The sequence below is a fragment of the Lytechinus pictus genome, chromosome 13, assembly GCF_037042905.1.
Source record: "Lytechinus pictus isolate F3 Inbred chromosome 13, Lp3.0, whole genome shotgun sequence".
NCBI classification, from domain to species: Eukaryota; Metazoa; Echinodermata; class Echinoidea; order Temnopleuroida; family Toxopneustidae; genus Lytechinus; species Lytechinus pictus.
In genome coordinates this window covers 10,533,613-10,549,921 of record NC_087257.1, presented here as the reverse complement: position 1 = coordinate 10,549,921, position 16,309 = coordinate 10,533,613, and the positions used below count along the sequence as shown (strand labels likewise).

The 16,309-nt window shown below is 38.1% G+C and overlaps 1 protein-coding gene across 1 annotated transcript; it reads left to right on the top strand.

Moving 5' to 3' along the window:
* The first annotated feature begins 361 nt into the window (after nt 1–361).
* On the top strand, nt 362–15,409 carry LOC135156359 (zinc finger protein 468-like). The gene is made up of 3 exons (XM_064108623.1): nt 362–425; nt 10,409–10,611; nt 12,224–15,409. The coding sequence occupies exons 2-3, from the start codon at nt 10,419–10,421 to the stop codon at nt 14,266–14,268; spliced, it is 2,238 nt and encodes a 745-aa protein (XP_063964693.1). The 5' UTR covers nt 362–425; nt 10,409–10,418; the 3' UTR covers nt 14,269–15,409.
* The last annotated feature ends 900 nt before the right edge of the window (nt 15,410–16,309 follow it).

Below are 16,309 nucleotides of genomic sequence, written 5' to 3'. Positions count from 1 at the left end.
TCCACTAATTTACCACAAAAAATACGTTTTAGTGCCTCACCTTGTGATTGTTTTTGTCCTCTCTCACATCGTAGATCATAATTTTAGGGCCTTTGGCGGTCATATTAAATATCAAAATACAGGGTTTATCACATACATGGCATGTTAAATAATAAATTTCGTTAACAATAATTTCGTTAACAATAACCCTCCAGATCCTCGGCATTGACCTCGAGTGTGAATATGATATGGTCAATGCAACTCTGAATTCTGTCCAATACGGCAACGCTGTCTAACAGGGCGCCATCTCACGAAGCAAGTGAGACTATGATTAGCCAATGGAGCCAGATTTCGATTTTTTTTCTTACACCAGTATGATTATTTAGTTGTCATTGGACACTACCGCTACTTAGAGAAGTTTACGCCATATCTCTTCGCCAATCAAGGTAAATCGGCATTCATAAATGACATTTCTTTTACTTGTTTTACGACGGTTTAAGCAAATTGTCAATTATTCTTGATACGAATTTTCCAATATAATAGTTTCAAAGTTATCTAATTCTTATATCACATTGATTGGAAAACATAGAAATTGCTCTCAGGTCGATCCTGTAAATTTTCCTTTATTAAATCCTACCATGCTCTTGCCATGCAGTATTTCATTTCTTTTTGCGCACCGTCCGCTTCTACCAATTTGCCGCGGTCCTCGATCTGCCCCCCCCCCCCCCCGCATTTTATAGCGCTGTACTAAAATTTAACAGAACTAAGAAACGATTTAAATTTCTTATTTTATTTTCAATTTCGATGAAATGCCGTAAATGTGCCTATGTGATTTTGTTTCCCTTCTTATTCATATCAACTTCTTAATACGGATTGGATTTAAATGGACATGCATAAATATGTATGCTATTCGAATGCTACATAATTTAATTAAACCTTACCCGCGGGACCCTACCATGCATGCTTACCGTACCCGCAAAGCCATGCATCTGATGAATGTACACCCTATCTGTACAGTCGTTCTTTATAATACAGCATTGTGCATAACGGTTTGTCCATTGTGCAAACTACTAATTAGCCTGCTCCGTATTTGCTAATTGCCATTTCCTGAACATACTGATGGAGAGTGTATACTAGCTTTACAATGTGAAATTAATTGAGGACGAGTTCAATTAAGGGACATATACACGGATGCAACATACATAGAGATGGTGCGTTAAGGAATGAAACAAAAATGATATCATTCGGCTAGTATTAATCATTGGCGGCGGAAGCCCAAAATTTTAGGGGGGACCACAAAAAAATTTTGACAAGGAAAAAAAAAAAAAAAAAAAAAAAAGGTCATCAACTAAAAATTTAAGGGGGGACCGTACCCCCACCTAAAATTTAGGGGGGAGGGCACGTCCCCCCCGCTTCCGCCGCATATATGGTATTAATAGTCAGGGCGACCCCGGGGGCGACCGCATGGCTATTTATGTTTATTAACAGAAGTAAAACTATATAGTGTAAAGATCGAGCCAATGAGGGGCTGCGGAACTGTCGAGGGGGAGTGGGGCTATACAGAGCCAAAAGTGACCAATTGCGTTAACAAGAACAGATTCTCAATCTCAATGAATAGGATTATGAATTAACATTCAAGTCACCATGCATGCAAGAATAAGTAATTCCATATTTGTGTTATTTGCCTTTTTCAAAGTGCTTTAATTTTCTCAAAATAAGCTGCATTTGTGCCTGGAGGTCTATATATACAACAGATTAGTAATTTTGCTAATTTCAGGCCTTAATTTCTAGTCAGATTACTTCTAAAGAACTGTCACTAAGATCATCTCTTTCGATGTATGTTAGGGTACTCTTTACATAGATACACGGACACCGCCGCCTCGACGGTCATCATCTATCACGTAGAGGGAGTATCCTTGAATTTTCACAATTTCACTAGTAATATTCTTGTTCAACCAAGTCTCTGATAGACATAATACATCAATATCCATAGTTTTCAAATTAAAATTGATTTCATCTAGTTTATCAAACAAACTGCGAATTGAAATGCGCTACTTTCAAGTTTTTAGAGTCTCGAGTGTTTATTGTTTTTTCTTAAGTTGTTTAATTGGAAAGTGTTTGTTCTGCGCATCTTTATCGGCACAGCCTTCCTGGCCAGATTTTTAGTAATAGTTGTAGTTTATATTCTTGCATAATTCACGTTTGTGACCAAGCTCATTAGCTCATTACAAAGGTAGCACTTTATTTTTTTTATCCGGAGTGGCAGTTTTGGTACTTGTGATTTGTCTCTCCGCAATAAAAGCATCCAGAGTAGTTAAGGGAGGAGGTAACATGCGCATAACTCAGTTTGTGATTCCATATACTGTAGTTTAGGTTAATTTGATACATCTATGGCAAGTTGCAGATGTGGGTTCTGCATTGTCATGGAGATAGGATGCGGGGGTGATGATAAGGGATGTCTGGAAGCATATAGGTGGAAGATAAAGTTTTACGATTCTCGTGCCTTTGTTAAAGGGGAATCCAGCCTTGGTCATAAATGTTGTGTTTGAAAGGAGAAAAATAAATAAAACAGCATTGTGAAAGTTTGAAAGCAATCGGACAAGCAATAAGAAAGTTATGGCTGTTTAAAAATTGAGATCCCTAAGACTGTGTAGATTTCAAATTGGCAACTGGGTACGTAAATTATGACAAGGGGCAAGGACAACTTTCCTATAGGCCATGTACTTTATTATCAGTGATTTGTGGTTTTCTCCTAATTACCAATTCCCCTGGGGCATTAATCTAAATAAAGCCCAGGTAGTATATTGTTTTATGACCTCATGAAAGAAAAATATAATTTGAAGTAAAACTTTTGAAAAAAAAATGTCATTTTAGCCATTTTATGTATTGGAGTACATTGAAGAGTAGTCCTTGCCTTACATCACTAAGACATCACATATACGGCCAATTTGAAGTCTCCATGGTTATAGTGATTACCAATATTCACATCTTTTGAAAATTCATTACTTTCTTATTGTTTGTCCGATATTGTTCAAACTTTCACCTATCAACTTGATTTTCCTTTTTCCTCTAAAAACAAGTTTTTGTTTGGGTTGGATTCCCCTTTAATTATCGTCTGAGATCGTCTGGAAGATTCGCAATTTCGATCACCATCTGGTTTATTATATTATATAGGCCTATCTCTTTCAGGTCTGAGTTGTATGCCATCATTGCAAAAATACTAATCGACATTGCATCTACTGAAGTGCATTCACCTTGGACTTAAAAGGGCCAGTTACTCTATTTTCTTTTCAGTAGTAATCGAGTCAGTCGCTGCCAGATTATTTGATCCAACATGTATGATGACCTCTTTATGCAGGGTCTTTTCAAGGAGATATCACCCATCTCCTTGGTCTTTTCAACCATATTCTTTGTTGGTTCAAACAAATCTTCTATTTTGCACCTGGAAGGGTCTTACATTTAATTATCTTTGTTGGGGACATCGTAGATGGATTAAGAGGCTTTATCATTGGATCTCCTATTGTGAGAACATCACATTGTTGTAGCTTCCTCTTTCATTCTCAACTGTCTTTGCTAGCATATGAAGTCAATTTCTTTCTTCAGCCTGTAATCTGCCAATTGCTCACAAGATCTCTTTACAATGGCGATTGTTTCTTCTACTTCATCATCGGTGTTATCAAGCAGTAGAGTATCGTATCTGTTGTTTACTTCGACGATCGGGACAGTGACCTCCATGGAATGAGATGGGCTTTCATTCAGTTGAGTATTAATTAATATTGCTTTAATTGTGTAGGTGAGGTTAATGACTCTACCAATGACGACATCTGGTCTTTCATCTGAATCAATTGCTTAGAAACATACTCTCTTACAGCTTTATCGGTCCCTTGTGATATTGGTATAGGACTATCAGCAGATATAATGTCGAAAGCCCATGAAATTTGCAAAGTGATAACAAATATTAGAGTTCAGATGAGGGTATATATCACTGGCGTAAATCCGTGTTGAGGGGTGGGGGGATGACTGAAATATTTTGGCATTTTTTTTGCAATCATGTTTTTAGATATGCAAGGAATTGTAATTGATATGTCCACAGTGGCGTACCGTGGGTCACGGCATTGTGGGGGCACCAGCAAAATTTTTGAATCACTGAGTGAGCGCGCGAAGTGCGCTCAGTTGCTAGTTATTCTGACCTAATAGAGACATTTTAAGGACAATGTCATTGAACGGATATGTATCTCACTGATCAAATAATGCGAGCGCGAAGCGCGAGCTGAATTTTTTTTTATATTCACACCTAAAAAGGGACATTATAATCAAATTTGCGTAATCATGATAGTTACCTGTCTCGCTAAACAATGCGAGCGCGAGCTGAAATTTTCGTATATTTTGACCCCAAACAGCGAGATTTTAAGGAATATATTTTAGGAATCCATTAAGAGTATGCATATCTCACCATAGTCATCTAATGCGAGTGCCAAGCGCTTGCTGATTTTATTAGAATTACATCTGAACACATGAAACACTTTTTGTAGTCATTGCAATCATGATTATCATACGCATCTCACTAATCAAATATTGCGAGCGTGAAGCGCGAGCAGAAAATTTAGATAAGTTAGATAATTCAGACCTGAAGTGGGGCATTCTAAGGTTTCTTTGTAGGAATTAACTTGGACCATACGTATTTCATTAACCAAATGATGCGAGTGCGAAGCGCGAGCTGAAAATTTTTGATATTCAGATCAGAAAAAGGGACATTTTAAGGACTGATTTCAGGAATTCATGAAGAGCAGACATATCTCACCAATCCACTAATGCGAATGTAATCACGGACAGGAAATGTTTTTATATCTACGAAGACCTTAACATGGGGCAATCACTTTTTGAGTCATGTAAAAGAAGCATAGGCCTATGTCACTACATAAAACAATGATAACTCAAGTGCTAGGAAATGTATTTGGTTTATATTGACTTGAAAATGGGATGTTTTAGTACAACAGGATTATATATCTCGTTGAACAGACAATGCGAGCACCATGTTTATGTTTCATAAAGTTATCATAAAAATGTTTCTTATGTAATGTAACATAACATAATTATAATATAATATAACATTATAATGAATAATACTTTCGTCTTTCCCACTACGTTTCTTTTCCTTTCTCCCTCTTTTCTCTTTTTCCCCATTTCCCCGGGGTTTTTTTGTCAGCCGATGGGGGGAGCATGTGCCTCCCATGCCCCCCCCCCCCCCCGTAGTTACGCCACTGTATATGTCCATATGGCAAATACCCCTCCAATATTATTATCTTTTTACCTCATGATTGTTTAATGGTTTTATTAGAGATTACATTCAAAATTTTTTGACATTCCATCTTAATCCCTTCCCAAAGACCCCAACATTGATGAATTGGAAGAAACGGGGGTTTCTCTTCAATGTTATAATAAGGACATAATTATTTTGTTTGGAAATGGTGAACTGGCTCTTTATTTGCATTTTATGATTCAATAATATTGTTTTATTTGTTAAGCGGTATTTTAGGAAGAATTTTCACCAATAAAACAATTATCTCTTGTGATTTTTTTTTATTTCTTTCGTAAAAAGTGGGGGGGGGGGGGGGTGATTGTACAGGCCACCCCCCTCGAAAAGTGGGGGGGGGGGTATATCCCCCATCCCCCCCGGGATTTACGCCAGTGGTATATATCTTGCATAGGCCATTGAAGATATCCAACTGCCGACAATAAACTAGTTTATAGTAACATATTTGGGCAGTTTATACCGAAAAGAATCATTGTCCGATGACCCAGAGCATTCGTTCATTTTCAGATTTATGATGTAAGTCACTTGATAAAAAGAAGATGATATTGTGTACTATATTAGTTCCATTTTGCTTCGGTACGTACAAATGACTTCAGCTTTACGATGTTATGAGTCCCCTTTATAAGAGGGGAGGTGTTGAAGTAGAACTTACACGTGCTTGGGGGAAATGGGACAGTACGGGGAGAAATGGGACATTTCCCCCTTAGTAATAAAAAAATAAAATCAAACGGCAGTCACGGTTTCTAACCTGTCTTTTATCAAACAATTTTATCTTCAGAAGTTTGCACATTTATTAACTTACTAAATAGCATAATATAGGACCTACCATATCTATGTGATATACTTTATTTTACTCACAAGAACGATGAAAGGCATCTAAGAAGGGATATCAAAAGAAACTCGTTTATAACTTACATGTAGAGCTGTAGAGGATACTGATAAACCTGTTTAGAGCTATGTCTGTATATTATATAGGTACACCTTTTTTTTTACTAATGTAACCGGCTTGCTGATTGGCTGATATTTTTTTTTTCAAGTTACAAGAGTGTCTCATTTCTCCCCATGTCCCATTCAGTTTCTCCCCGGTCTCCCCCTATTCCTAACCAGTTAAATGATACATTAATACCTTTGTTTCCGGTCTCACATAGGCCTTTATAGGCATATACTATACATTCTTATATCGGAATGATGCCAGTTGAGAGTCATATGACTCTGCTTCAAGTCAAAGTGACTCGTCTCCCCCATATGCCACTTTGACTCAGTGATTTTCAACCCGATGTCACGCCCTTCCGAACCAATTCGGAATAATTCTCTAACTCGAATAGAGTGTAATAAGCGCCCAGTTCGTAGTTCCACTCTGCGCATGATCAGAAGATTCTGCGCATGATCAGAGGAAGGTCATTTGTACTAAAGTGACATGGTGGTTTAAAATTTAATGAGATAAGCAGCAAATTCGATGTCTTGATTATTCATATATTCTTTTGAATTGTGTTTTTCATTCACATCCACAAAAAAATGCGTCCACGAATGACTGGTATATTTCACAGTTTGCCAAGTACATTGTACAACATCCTCTAGTATGCATTCAAAGTAGAAATGCAACAAATAACTTCATAGAGTGTTCATTTATGTGCTATTCTAGTCACCTGGTCTATTCATTTTCTTCATCCCGCTATGTAAGGCATGCATACGTAATATCTTGCTTTGAAATCTACCTATCTTAATGAAATAAATGAAAGGTCATTTGACCAAAATTATCCCAGAAGTAACTACGAACTGGTCTATTGATACTGCCACCTGCGTTTGCAGGGCAGATCAAGAAGTTTCCATAAGGGGGTCAAAGTTCTTCAGAAAATTTGACGAGAAAAAAGGTCCTCACCTGCGTATACGTATGCTCGATATTTTTCACTACAAATGTTTTTTCATGCCGTGGGAGGGGGGGGGGGGCCGTGAATCCGCCTAGCATAATTGTACTAGATTTAGATTACATGTACATGTCGGCAGTATTGTACCTAGGATTTTCCACTGGGGGGGGGGGCAAAACCGTCCGCCAAAAAATTGACAAGCAAAAAAAAGGTCTTCAAGCTCGTCGGGGGGGGGGGGGCAAAAAGCTCTTCAAGCTCGTCAGTTGGGGGGGGGGGCAAAAATGTCTTCAAGCTCATCAGGGGGGCAGGGATACGTCCTTTGCATGGGTTGTGACTCGTCAGGGGGGCAGACTGCCGCCCTGTCCCCCCCCCGTAGGTACGCAAGGGCATGTCGGTCCATTAGGTGTATATACACTCGTTGGCTGGAAACTGGAAGCAAAAAAAAGAGGTAATCACCCAAAATGTAAGGTCATTTTATCTAATAAAAAATTGACAAGCAAAAAAAGGTTTTCACTTAAATGTGTTATGCGCTATACAAGAACTATTATTATTTCTATTACTATTATGTATTTTTCTCCATCATAAAAGACCAAAAATAGTAAGGGGGGCATTTGATATTGTGTCCCCCTACTATTTTTGGTATAGGGGACGCGTCCCCTTGGTCCCCCTGGGATTTCCGCCCATGTATATAGTGAATTAAGTCGGTGTGTACGTATAGACAGGAAGTCTTCTATAATTAGTAGAGGACAAACAAAAATGCAATATCCTCGTCCTTTATCTGCTTACAGACATCGTCTACTAGTACTACTGTACTGTACTTGCGGAGTCCTGTTATGTTCTGCCATATTATTGATGGATCCGTTTTGGCGCTCTTTCTTTTCAACTTCGATGGGCCCATAAATATACGCGTACAGAGCTGAGGGACACGATGCTGCTCAGTTGCCGCGAGCTATGTACTTGAACACGTAAGGTTCATCGTTATCGAGACACCTGAATCTAGGCTTTTCAAGCAAGGACCGACAAAATGTGAGTGTACTATTTCATACAGTTTTTAAGTGCAAAAGTAGAAAGATAAAACAAGGAAAAAAATACGCGCAAATTATAGACACAAGCAAAATCCATCGTATCGAAGACATATCACTTGCACATTCACTTTTATCAACGTTATTAATCTTCTCTCAATCAAATTTCTCTTCCCTATCCACTTTTGATATATTCCTATTATTTTGTGCAATAAAAGATAAGTCTCTTTTATTGCACTATACAGTCTGGTTTTCTATCCCCTTTCCTTTCGAGGCCTCCATCACTTTCAAGCTCCAAGCTTAAGATGGAGGTCTCCCACATTTCTATATATATATGTTCAGTAATTAAAGAAAATGTATATATAGATATAATTTTCACAGTACAGTTGATATTTTATAATGATTTATGTGCATTATTCATTATGTTCAAAAAAATATTTGCCTATTATGTAATATTGAAAGAAAAATATTCTTTGTTTTTGTTTTGAAATGTGGAAATAAAATAAATCAAATCAAATCAAATCAGATCATTAAAATGCGCGCAAATGATCGGATTGGGGACACCCTAAAAAATTGAATTTTTGTAAGAATATAATTTTTCTTTGGTCGGCTCTGGTACAAAAAAACATAGTGGTAATAAAATTTGAGAAACTTGCGTGGAGTCCTATTAACATATCATTCAATCATTGCAATTCATTTAATCAACTTGATTAATTCGAAACTGGTATATATCATAACCTTGTTCATTGAATGAGTGGTATATACTGCATTTAGCTGGGTTTTCGAAAATCACCTGAGCAGAAAATCGATAGGCCTATTATGTACCGCATGGAAGGTCAAAGCCAAGTGGAATGTTAGGAATACCCACTTGTTCACTGCAACCATCCTGTCTGTGGGGGAATCTACAGGTAGGACTATGGTATGCCAATGCTGTACATAGCACACACTTTAAAAAATCATTAAAATATCACTTTTGTGACCAAAATTACTAATTTCCATACAGTTGCAATTTATTTTTCATTAGTAACTTGGGAATAGTTTTTGTATTCACCAGAGCGCTCAAAAACTTGAATTTTGGGCATATTTTTGTGTACGCCCTCTATTGGTGGAAAGTAATATAGTAATATGGCAAGAAAAGTTTTATTTTTCAATCTCTATTTTTAATTAAGAAAAAGTAATTTAAAGAATCAAATTTACATAAGAGCCAATTTTTATGATGAATAGCTGTAATGGAAACTGACATTGTAAGAAAAACAAGCATTTGTCCCATAGAAAAAGAGAAAATAAGCCAAAATTGCCACCCTTATATTTTGCCACACATGGAGATGTAACTGAGGACAAGGTTATATCATAACCTTGTTCATTGAATGAGTGGGAATACCCATATTGTTATGATTCAGAACCCTGCTATATTCGTTTGGCATAACTCATTCATAACAAAAGAAAGAAAAGAAGAAAAATCTTATATCAAAGCCTACTCCGCGCTTCTGTTAAAGTTATTTGATTGGAAGTTTGAATCTAATGCTAGCTCATTATGTTTATTTAGAGCATCGTCCTCTCTAAAAGTATTTTGACATCGGTTAACTGTTAGGAACCGGTAAAGTCGACGTCATTGGACCAAAAATTCTCTTCACGAAGATATGAATTCCTATTACGGGTGTGGGTGTGAGTTACCTCGATACATTTTGCATGCTGGTTGAATAGCTGCTGTAATTTTGGGGGTACAGTATGGGGTGGATCCCAGACGCGGTCACCATTGTACCCCTGGGAGACTTCTTTTGTTCTTTATGATACCAAAGATAATGGAAAATAATAGACCCAGCTGAATGGAAAGGAGATTTGAGGATTACAGGCACGACGGCCACAATTCGCTTTATCATGTGTTCTTTGTTCTCTATTAGTATAGACCTGCTGTGTTTTTGGTGGCCTAATTTAATGTCCCATTTACGTTGGTGTGTGCGCATGTGTATACTCGACTTGTACTTTATATATAATCTGTGCAATTTACTCTGAACTATAGTTTATCTCCATGTGTGTATAAGCAAAGTGTATACCACCACACTATATCTCGATCATGATTTTGATCACATAGTGACGAGATTTGATTTACCCTGAACTGACATGAATTTAGATCCAGCCCATTGTTTTCGCCATCATCGGTATACCTACTACATCTGTCTTCTTCCGAAGTGAACATGTTCTTATGAAGTACTTTTTATTTCTAATAGAATCTCCAACATGAACTACATTAGCAGAGCAGCGGCCTCGGCTGGGCTACCCCGACCATCCGAAGAAGTCGGCTACTTGATCTACTGTCCAACAATGGCAGAATTGGAAGACACGTGTATGAAGGAATTGGACCCTGAAAACGACTTCGAGAAAGATGATAAACTTCACTTGCAGACTATCATTGCACGATCAAGAGTTAAAGGTAATTAAATAGTGTTTTCTGTTAAGCAGCAGCGATTGAATTGAACTAAAAATTGCTAAAATTATAAAAATGTGCTAAAATTGAACTCATTAAAGTTTATCTTTGATAAAAAAAAACAACACAGATATTGTACATGGCATTATTATGGTTAGTCGAGTCTGGTAGTGCATGTAGGCTTCGTACTTTCATTATACCCGAACTTTATATATTTGCCAAAAAGGTTCACTTATATATGCAGTTAAAATAGATAATTATGATAATGCCCGTAATTGATGTAGCTATATCATAATATGATATCCCGATGGTCAATCGAACAACACAGAATTTATACGAATATTAGTAGAATGGAGATAGGATAAACAGCTTAATGTCTATAAAACGATTGAGTTGTTTTTATTGAGAGATGAAAAATAGGCAACTCTTGCTCGAAATAATATTATTTGAGTTCCATCGATTGAGAGAGACAGACGGGAGAGAGAGAGAGGGAGAGAGAGAGGGGGGGGGGGGGAGAGAGAGAGTCGATGCTCCCAGGGGAAAAGCACATCTAGGGGAAGGGTAGAACTGAAACTGAGTCGCGTGTCGTCGCATTGCCCTGGGCCATGTAGGCCGAAACAAGTTAGAAGTACAGTGAGTTAAGTAATAGAGCGCATCAGATTAAAAAAAAAATACAAAAGAAAGGCAAAACAAAAACATTAAAAAATAAACAGGAAACAATGCTATATGCATCCTAAGTTCCATAACTGTCATCCCCAATGAGTCGGGCTATCGAAAAAAAGTCTTCATTTGATTTCTTATACTGGAATATGATTTGTTGTCCTTTTGCGTTTTACATCCAATTCGCAAAGTATAGTGAGAGGGGAATTAATTGATATTGATCTGGATTTAGTTTTCTTAGTTTTTATATTTATTTCTCTCTTTGGTTATTTGTTGTTTTGCTTTAAGCTCGTCAACCCCTTTTTCGGGGGGTGGGGGGGGGGGGGGGCAGGGACATGCGAGGTACTATATGAAAATAAAATCGTAGATGAAAGGAATATGTACCCCTAGCGAAGTTAGCGTTAACCAGTGGGCATATTAGATAACCAGTTTGCTCTAATATCTATCAAACTTATGCCTTATCAAACTGAAATTTTTAGACTCTTGCGTTCTATGGGTCCTTCAAGTTCCGTAGGCTTGAGTTCTCAATTAAGCCATAATGGAGATTTCGCTCAGCTAATTCAAGAACACAGTAATGTATTGAAAATGCCCATCAAATGACAATGAACAGCTGGGAGGTGTTTGTCAAAAATTGGTGAAATGGAACAGCATTGTCATATCCTAGGTTTCGGTGGTGACGAAATGTTGCAAATGATTATGTCGGTTATCCGGAGTTCTGGACGAAACTGCTTTTTTGATTCACTAATCTTCGACAACGACTTCTTTTATGTTCATTGTCATGAAGGGCATTTGACAATACATTTTCTATGTTCTTGAATCCGTTGCGCTTCGTGGAGCGAAAAACCCTAGTATTGTTTTGGAAGACGGTTGACTGTTGCTCTCCCTAGAAACTAAATTATTTGTTTTAAAAGCATTAATTCTTATTTCCTGTGTTTTGTTAAAACGTTTCTTTCAGCAGATGAATTTGCAACCATAAGACAGAGCATGACATCGATAGCAGGGGAGTTACACTTGGAAGGGGCATCATCCAGCCACCAAGGTCACCATGAAGCAAACCGTGTTTTAAGAGCAGAGGGTTGTATTAACGCGGTCCGTTCATCAAGTTCACCTCAACATCTGAGTAGTAACATATTGAATCAAAACTCGTCACATCTTGGGGATAGTACCAAGGTCAGTACATCAAGTTCATCCCAACAGCTAGGTAGTAACATCGTGAATCATTCAAGCTCGTCTCAGCATGGGGGTAGTATTAACGCGGTCCGTTCATCAAGTTCGCCTCAACATCTGAGTAGAAACATAGTGAATCATTTAAACTCGTCACATCTTGGGAATAGTACCAAGGTCAGTACATCAAGTTCATCCCAACAACTAGGTAGTAACATCGTGCATCATTTAAGCTCGTCTCAGCATGGGGGTAGTATTAACGGGGTCCGTCCGTCAAGTTCGCTTCAACATCTGAGTAGAAACATAGTGAATAATTTAAACTCGTCACATCTTGGGAATAGTACCAAGGTCAGTACATCAAGTTCATCCCAACAACTAGGTAGTAACATCGTGCATCATTTAAGCTGGTCTCAGCATGGGGGTAGTATTAACGCGGTCCGTTCATCAAGTTCGCCTCAACATCTGAGTAGTAACACAGTGAATCATTTAAACTCGTCACATCTTGGGAATAGTACCAAGGTCAGTACATCAAGTTCATCCCAACAACTAGGTAGTAACATCGTGCATCATTTAAGCTCGTCTCAGCATGGGGGTAGTATTAACGGGGTCCGTCCGTCAAGTTCGCTTCAACATCTGAGTAGTAACATAGTGAATCATTTAAACTCGTCACATCTTGGGAATAGTACCAAGGTCAGTACATCAAGTTCATCCCAACAACTAGGTAGTAACATCGTGCATCATTTAAGCTCGTCTCAGCATGGGGGTAGTATTAACGCGGTCCGTTCATCAAGTTCGCTTCAACATCTGAGTAGTATAGTGAATCATTTAAACTCGTCACATCTTGGGAATAGTACCAAGGTCAGTACATCAAGTTCATCCCAACAACTAGGTAGTAACATCGTGCATCATTTAAGCTGGTCTCAGCATGGGGGTAGTATTAACGCGGTCCGTCCGTCAAGTTCGCTTCAACATCTGAGTAGTAACATAGTGAATCATTTAAACTCGTCACATCTTGGGAATAGTACCAAGGTCAGTACATCAAGTTCATCCCAACAACTAGGTAGTGACATCGTGAATCATTCAAGCTCGTCTGAACATATAGACAGTAAGGGAACAGTGCGTACCAGTGAGAGTGCGATGGAGAATGTTCGGAAGTGTTCCTTTTGCAACAAGGAATTCAAATACCGTATTCACCTTGAGCGCCACTTACGAACCCACACCGGGGAGAAACCTTTCAAATGTTCACTCTGCGATAAGGCGTTCGGGCAGAAGGAGAGTCTTAAGAGTCATTTCGTAACGCACACGGGAGAAAAATTGCACAAGTGTGGCATTTGTGAGAAGCAGTTCTCACAGGCGACAGGTCTTCATTACCACATGAAAGTTCACAATGGAGAGCGCCACCACGAGTGTCCTGTCTGTAAGAAGAAGTTCATTGACAGAAGAGGAGTCAAAAGACACATGATAACGCACACTGGGGAGAAACCCGTTGAATGTTCTATATGTCAGAAACGGTTCACGCAAAGACATGCTCTTACAACGCACATGCGGCATCACACAGGAGAAAGACCTTTTGAATGCTCGGTTTGCCAGAAAAGATTTTTGACGAAGGTGCATCTCACCTCGCACATGCGCTCTCACACCGGTGAAAAGCCGTTCAAATGTTCCGTGTGTGATAAACATTTTCCACATCCTGGTAATGTTTCTGTTCACATGCGAACACACACAGGTGAACGGCCATACGAATGTAAAGTATGCAAGAAAAGGTTTACACAGAGTTGTACTCTTTCAAGGCATTTGAAAACTCACCAAAATGAAGAGGAGGAAACTAAATCAGATTAACTAGAACTGAATTTAATAATAATGTAGTTTTTATATAGCACATTTTATACCTGTAAGGTTTCGCTTTACAGAAATAAAATTATACAAATATAAATTAGAACAGTGTAAAAACGCTTAAATAACATCACTTAATCAAATGGCTAAATTATGCTTCATTAAAAAGACACGTCTTAAGTTCTGATTTAAATTCAGGCAGCCACCAGCTAGGGGTGTTTCATGAAAGTTATCAAAACTGAATAAATTGTCGGTGCTGACAATATCAGTGAATTCCTTTGTTTTGATTGGCTGAGAGGTACTATGGCCTCTGACTGTTACTATAGTAACTATCGGAGAAATACAACCTGTCAGTATTTACAACTTTTATGAAACGTCCGCAGTATTTTTGGCCGCGCCGACCGTAATAATCCGTTCGAATAATGAGAACTCCAAAATTTCGTTATGTGTACTTACAACAGGTCATAACTCCATTATTCAAGAAAACATCCGTGTAAATACAAATAGGATAACCATGGAAGCTAATTTCCAGTAGCTTTAGCTGTGAAGATAAACGAACGTTTCAGTTTTGTAATTGATTTCGATATTTTTATTTTAATTTGTCGTCCCATAACCCAAATGACACACTTGTCGAATAAAGGGGTCAATTCTTACACCCCAAAACGGACCAACCGTTTCGTCGGAATAGGTTCGGATACACATAGAATAAGCATGTTCCCGATTTTTATTTGAAAGTTTGCTTGTAGTTTAATGAAGAGTCACGGAAAATATTCACGCTACACATAATAGAGATTTGTCGCTTGACGACACACGACGAATTAAAGAACATAGAAAATGTATTGCCAAATTTCCTTCATGACAAAGAACAACAATCAGGAATTTTCTGTCGAAAATGTGCGAATTAAAAGAGCAGTTTTGTCTTGGACCCTGGACAAACGACACGTTTGTAATTTTTCGTCAGCGTCGAAACTTAGAACGGAATCTGCCCTTCCGATTTTCCAATTTCCGACAAAGACCTCTCTTAAATCTGTCGTGCGCCGCGGAGCAAAAAATCCCTGTTTCCGCGATATTCTCGATTATGAATGCATAGACTTTCATTCAATAAACGCATTTGATTACACGACTAAAATGGAACTTGATAAATGAATTCTTGAATTGGATTTGATTAAATTTACTCTTATATGTTGTAATATTTCATAAATAAAATGAATCTCTTAAAAAATCTTCAAAAAATATATTTTGACGCTTGTTGAATTGATGCTGATCAAGTTTGATGATGCTATATGCCTATATAAAATATAAAAAGTATGGAAGCTAACTTTGATAAGTAAGACTGTGCCCTGAGTGCTGCTATATAGCCTATAATCTAGGCGGAGGCTGCAGTTATTGTCTTTGCTGTTATGCCGCGAATGCAAGCGATGTGGCAAAGACTACGAATTGTGGCTGTTTCACAACTCGTAGTCTTTGCCACATCAGACGTATCGCTTGCGTTCAGCATAACAACAAAGACAATAACCGCAGCCTCCGCCTATAGATTACAGGCTACAGTGATGGTGCCAGATTATAATAAGACGGTTAAGGGTATGGACAGGAGTCCGTTTAAGAAAGAGTTACAACTATGCCATTTAGTAGTCCAGGATAGGCCCCATAGACAAGGGGTCGAACCTTGTTTTTTTAGATATACAATGTTTTTTGATGGCTTCTTGTCAATTCGAGGGTGCTGATTCCGAATCTGAATGATGCCACTCTTGTAACCTTGAGCATTTTCCGCAAATTGGCAAAATCCAATATGGCCGCCAAAATATGCAAATTACCCATGAAAATCATAAAATTGCCAACACATTAGCTATAAAATGCATGTAGTTGTTGTGCAGAAGTGAAATACCAATTGGAAAAGCGATATTTGACAAAATATTTATTTTATTGATATTCAAAATGGCCGCCATAACCCCTGTATACTTTAGTATGTAAAATATGAATGGGTAAAATATTTTTTCAAACAAGAGCACTATTATTGCATGTGATTGTGACCTGCGAGTGGACTACT